General features: G+C 28.8%; 1 protein-coding gene across 1 annotated transcript in view; it reads left to right on the forward strand.

The window, feature by feature from the left end:
* Window positions 1-251: 251 nt before the first annotated feature.
* Window positions 252-6,894, forward strand: part of LOC107443626 (phosphatidylinositol 5-phosphate 4-kinase type-2 alpha) — a 38,428-nt gene continuing 31,785 nt past the window's right edge. The window contains exon 1 of the mRNA XM_016057558.3: window positions 252-627. Coding sequence (XP_015913044.1) covers window positions 493-627 — 135 coding nt within the window. The 5' untranslated portion in view covers window positions 252-492. The remainder of the gene's footprint in view (window positions 628-6,894) is intronic.

Below are 6,894 nucleotides of genomic sequence, written 5' to 3' on the forward strand. Positions count from 1 at the left end.
GCAATACTCAATTAATTATGGCATAAAAAGATACTGGGGCTACGTTAATTACATTTTGTGAAGCGAAATTTCATTTCAATTCCTACTGTCAAAATGAGAACGTAATTTATTAAGTTTTAGCCTATTGTTCTTATAAGTATTACATTGATTGATATATTCTGGTTTTTAAAAACACCAAACTAGTTAAAGTAGAAGTTGCTTTTAGGAATAATCCTGATTCAAATGTTAGTTTTCATTCCCAGTAAATACTCGGTTTTGTTCACTGTAACCGCTAAGAATACAAAGTTTACAGTTTTCACTGCGCAAAATTGGTATCGGTATTCTTTTACGGCTGTCTGCTTCAAATTTTACCAATTAACTTATGGTGTTGCTTAAATTATCTATGTTTTTGTATTCAGATTAAATGAACTATTAATACATATCATAACAAAATGCGAAGTTTTGAATTTTTCTTATATTGACTGTATTTTAAAGCGTTATATTGCCATAACAATGTCAACAAACATCGTCGATATTATTGGTAGTAAAGTTAAAAAGAAACATTTTAAGCCAAAGCATCAAAAAGCTAAGGTGTTTCGTGCAAATGAACCACTTCTTAGCGTTTTCATGTGGGGCGTAAATCATACCGTAAGTAATATTTAATTTATTATTGATTTTAATTTTTAAAAAAAATCCATAACGGGGCGTTCCCGAATGCCGAAAATTGTCTTGTTACCTATTCTTACCATGTAGCTGATTATAATTTTACCATTTTATTAAAACCTTTTTGTTAATTACATAATTACGTTCTTAAATGTACCTTGATTTCATAAAATTTAATAAGATTAGCAATATAAACATTTGACAGCATATTTCGTATGCGTCTCGTGTTATGCCGGTGGTCCTCATGAGTACGAGTTCTTCAATCAAGAAATAATTTGAACAGGAGGGAATTATTTTATCTGTTGCATGAAAATATGATTATGCATGGGATTTGGAATAATTTGTGTGTAATTACAAAATTTGGGACGAAATTCATCATGGGGCCATTTCTTAAAACGCTAAAGTTGTACTATTCATATTTTGTAAGTTGTTTGTAAAAGCCCTTTTTTTAAACAGTAATTTCCCTTATGATTCTCGAAATTTTAATTTCCATAAACATAGTATATTTAAAATTCAAATTTATTTATTGGTATATATTTTGTTGAAAGCTGAACTTTGATTAATGACTTATATTATTTGAGTTACCAGGGGTCTATCCAGACATTTTCTGAAAGGTCCTGTTTTTGTAAAATTGTGAAAAGTATTCATAATTATAAACTATACATAATATTCTATTAATTAATTGAATGAATAAATATAAATTGATCAATTATTTATTTACAAAAAAATAAATAAATTATGATTTAATATTTATTAAGATTGTGCACACGATGTTAGTAAAAGTAGAAGCATTTTCTTAGAATACTACATTTGGAATTTAAACTTAGGGAAACTTAGAAAACTTAGTTTGTCTCAAACCATCTTTCCCCCCCCCCTCTGGGAAGGGTTTATTCGATTAACAAAATGATAATGAAGATAAACAAATTTGTGAAGGTTCGATTAAAATATAATTTATATTGTGAAGGGTCTGTTTTTATGAAAAGATATTTTGTGAAGGGTCTGTTAACGGACCCAAATTTCTTCTAAACAGACCCCTGGTTACCAATGGAATTTTTTTTGTAAAGAATTTCTACTAAGTCCTAAGCTGGTCAAGCACACAATAGTCCTTCCCTCCTCCCGTTGAGTTGGGTCCTGACAATAATCTTGCTAAAGTTTAAGCTTTATGTATTTTACGAAATTCTAAATTTTTTATTGATTATGTAATTATTTTTAATAATTACACTTATTCCCCTAAAAAGTACTTTTGAAGGCCTGATTGAAATTTGACTTCCAGCTGTAGCTAAATATTGTACAAAAAATTTGTTAAATGAAATTTATCAAGTTCTTAGGAATTTTTGAAAATGTAAGTTTTTTTCATTTGTTAAAAAAATTTTATACATTAATCAAGGGACTTTCATAAAACATGAACGATTAATAATCTAATGTAACATTTTTCTGGCAGTTTTTATTGTACTAAGTACATCATTTAATAGTTTAATTTTATAACATTAAATGTTGTAGTAATGAAAATATAAAACTAAACATCTCTTATAAAAAGGAAAAAAAAATTATACTCTCATTGGATCTGGATTAATTATACTTATTTTAAATATTTTTTGTATGCAAAAGAAAAGAAAGTATGAAATTGCTTTATTTTTGGAGTGTAGTATTTCTGTCTTACATTCCTGTATTTAAAATTAACCTGGTCAATTCACTGGTGTAAATTCTTGAATATTAAGTCATGGGATGGTTAGGAGAATATAATTGTAAAATAGAATGCATTGTTAGATAAATGGTTTTAAAGTATCTTTGTTTTCGACAATGTTTAAATGAAAGCTGGTTTGTGATACTTTACTCATGGGTTCTTTTGACTTTTGAGTTCTTTTGTTTTCCCTAGACATTTTATCTTGTTTTCAAAAACGTTATTTATTCCTTTTTTTATCTTTATAACTTAGTATTTTATGCAATTATGTTTTTGATTTAGATTATTATTCTTATTCTTTTATTGTAAAGAAATCCTCTGACATTACCTTGTTAAGTGAGATTTTAAAATGGTATGTAACTTATCATAGCAGCATTTCACGCTCCCATGCAGGAGACCCAGGGTTCTATCCTCTGACATGGCATGGTTAAGTCGGCCTTTCACCCTTTCAGTGGATCAGCAGATGTTTTTCAAGCATGCTTGGGGACTAAACTCTGTAGGTTCCGTCTTTTACTGATCAACCAAAACTTCTGCTCTGTGCCCCAGAGCTCAAGAACATAAAAACTGGGCTGGGCCCAGTAGGCCTCTGCCTTCCATGGGCTACTGTCCCACTGAGTTCAGTTTTTAGTTCAGTTCTAGTTAGTTGTTGTTGTTTCTAGCTTAGTTGTTTCTAAATTTTTCGTATTCTCTGCTAGTTTAATTATTATTTCAATTCCTTTCTCGTAAAATAATCCTTTGGCATGACATTATTAAACTATTATTGAAACTGTTTTATAATAAAACAGTAAATAAGTTAATTTACTTCTATAATTAGGTTAATTTAAAATACTGTGTGATCAATATTTGCAATTAAAATAATAAATGCAAAATTGTAACACACAATTAAGAATTGACTTTTCACATTATTCAATGAATACTTTTTTTGGTTAAAAACAATTGTAAAGTTTTTAATGTAACCAAAATTGTATATAAAGTTGCATTGCTAACTGAGCAAAATGATAAGCAATAAAATTGGGAGGAACTAAATCTGAAATAAAATCTGAGTAAATTCAATAAATTGTTTTGGATCATTCTATTATTCATTTTTAATGCTTTATAATTTTGATTATCAGAGCCTTCTGAATTACAATGAATCTATTGTTACTACTGAAAAAACTTTGTTTAAGTAAATCTTGATTTACAGTGAATAAGAATTATTTTACTAATATTTATGCTTTTGCATCTTATCTTCTATATATAAAAAAAGGAATGTCTGTCTGTGTGTGTGTCCTTTATAGACTCCTAAACCATCCAACCAAAATCGATGAAACATGGCATACAGATAGTTTGAAGCACGAGGAAGGTCACTGTCGACATTAGAACATCTACAACGAACCGTTCGAGCGGGATAACCGAAAAACGAAATGGAATTTTCTGATTGGTTAAACGTTAGCCATTGTTTTAAATTTGACTATAGACTATTCAATTTTTTCACACATTTTTAAGATAACATCAGTGATAATTTCAAGCTTATAGCTCTATTTGATCAAAAAATAGTTTTGCACGTATTTAATTATTTTATNAAAATTGATAATTTTATTTTTATTCTTTTGTTAGCTTGCATTCTGACGGACACTTTCCCTGAAAAAATTTTTTTCGTAAGTTGTAAAACAAACATAAAATATACTGGGGACATGAAAATGACTGTTTTTGTGAGAATGACCCATATATAAAAAAAGGAATGTCTGTCTGTGTGTGTATCCTTTATAGACTCCTAAACCATCCAACCAAAATCGATGAAACATGGCATACAGATAGTTTGAAGCGCGAGGAGGGTCACTGTCGACATTAGAACATCTACAACGAACCGTTCGAGCGGGATAACCGAGAAACGAAATGGAATTTTCTGATTGGTTAAACGTTAGCCATTGTTTTAAATTTAACTATAGACTATTCAATTTTTCACACATTTTAAAGATAACATCAGTGATAATTTCAAGCTTATAGCTCTATTTGATCAAAAAATAGTTTTGCACGTATTTAAATATTTAATTATTTTATATTCGCTATGACAGATAAATTCAATGAACAGCATTACGTGGTTTATAACACCAAATTTATACTTTTAATGTTGTTCCACTAGCTTTTTTTTATTTATTATATTTCTTTTAAAAAGGGTTTCATAAAAATTTATTTATCTAAAGGCAAAATTAATAGGGATGTGATTCTAATTCGTTTAGGGGTAACGTAAAAGATCGCTATATTATTATTGATGTCAATGATGCTTAATTAATTTAGGTAATGTATGCATATTGAAATAAAAGAAATGAGCTATATACTAGAAAGCAAAAGTAATGGAGTAAAGATATTTATTTGTCTCGAAGAACCGTAAAAAAGCGTAATTGACGACAATGATTAATTATTATTGATATTACGAATGTTAATTAATTCATATTGGTAATATGTTAATTGATATAGTACAGAACCCGTTATCCGGAAATCAGAAAACCGGAAAACCAAAAAACCGGAACGAAATTCGGTAACTTTTCCCGCTATTTTTTTCAAAAACAAATTTTTTTTCCTCATAAGATTTTAGGATTTTTCTTTCTTTTTTGAAAGCTGTTTACCCTAGCATCATTTTGGAAATAATCATTAGTGTATTACTTCGTTTTTTCAAGATTATTTCCAAATATTTTTTTTTTAGTTAGGTTTAACAATAAAAAAAACGACTTTTTGTAGCGATTCAGAAAACCGGAAAAATCAGTTATCCGGAATAGCGATGGTCCCGATCATTCCGGATAATCGGTTCCCTACTGTACAAAAAAAAAAACCGTAGTACTAAAAAACAAAAATAACGGATAAAAGATATTTATTTTGGGGAGCCATAGAAGATCGTCTTATTATTATTGACACTAATGCTTTATTAATATTGATAATATGTGTTACTTAAAAAAAGTAAATAATAAAAAAAAAAGCTATGTGCAAAGATAAAGGTTAATGGGAAATTCGTGTAGGAAAACCGTAGAAAATCGCCATTCACGCCCTTAATTATTGTACTCGCCCTTAATTATTGTGTACTACTGACGGTAATATGTACTACTGGCATTATGGTAATTTGTGCAGTTTTGATAAGAATTCTATAACGCATTTTTCATAGTTTTAGAAAATATTTTTTTCAGTCGTAACAAAGATTAATATTTTAATGAATTAGAATTAAAAGACCACTATTCCACCACTACTTATAAATATTTTAACAATAAATCAAAGGTCAGATAGAGAAATGGTCACTCTTTAAAGTCCTTATTAAGTTCTAATAAGAATTCTATATATATATATATATTTTAAATCGACTTTAGTTGGCTGTCAGTGTCAAATGTATTTTTCAAAAATCTCAAATGTTGAAGGATTATGTAATAAGTACCAAATATACTAATACAGATATAAAATATTATATTGATATATTTGGTGATTATTAAAACAGCATCAATATTAAGTAGTTTTAATACCGATACTTTAAAAATAAGTATTTTGATTTTACTGCGCCTCGAAAGAGATTTAGCGAAAGAAATTACTTGAGCGGTTAATTTTGACTATTATGAGTTGTCCTCGAGCAATAGAATCACGCCAAGTGATGCTAAATACATGTCTTTATTCTAATGGGATGAACAACAAAAAACAAATTTCGCTTACTTCAGTAACGTAAAGCAATTAATAATTTTAATTTAAAAAAAAGTTAAAATTATTTTAGCTATATTCATTGAAAAACTTTGTGAATGAATTAGGTAAGGGACATTTTCAGAACGAAATAAAAAAACGTTGCACCCGAACTGTTTTATTACCAATTTATTTGAAGGCTGGACTAATAATTCTTTGCTTTATTTTATTTACCACTGCCTAATTTGAAATAAAAACTGACGTGATTAGTTATGTTTAGATTAAAGTGGTGGCAAAAACAATTCTGTTACATTAAACATACCCATATTGATACAACCATTGTTATTTTCTCTGATTCATTAATTACCCTAAAAATTTCACTCTTTAATTTTATTTTATAACCGTCGTTGAACAGCCGACCCAATTTNATTTCACTCTTTAATTGTGTCGGTACGCGCTTTCCAATTTTTAGCATGATTTCGTAGTATTTCCCAGTACTGATTTTTTGCTTTTTTTATTATTCGCCTAGTACAGGGATGGGGAAACTTATTAGCCAAAGAGCCAAATATGAACATTACAACAATTTCAACGAAAACTTGGGAGCCAAATCTGCTTGTTTAGTAAACTTTTATTACACTAAATAAGTAGTACACTAAATAAAACTAAATTTCATACTTAATAAATATTTATTAATGCGAACAATGTGCTTGCATCTCCTTGGAAAGTTTGAGTAAGTCAGGTTTGCATGTTGTTGTTTTTAATTTTAGGCATGATTCCAAGTTCTCATCAATAAGACGACTTCTCAGTTTACTCTTGATAATGTTCATGCTTGAAAAAGATTGTTCGCATATATATGTAGAACCGAAAAGGGAAAGAACAGCAAACGCGAGCTTTTTTAGCTGATCGTAAGAGTCAGGAATACTATTCCAAGCGTTGAA

This window comes from Parasteatoda tepidariorum, chromosome 8 (assembly GCF_043381705.1).
Source record: "Parasteatoda tepidariorum isolate YZ-2023 chromosome 8, CAS_Ptep_4.0, whole genome shotgun sequence".
Lineage (NCBI taxonomy): Eukaryota > Metazoa > Arthropoda > Arachnida > Araneae > Theridiidae > Parasteatoda > Parasteatoda tepidariorum.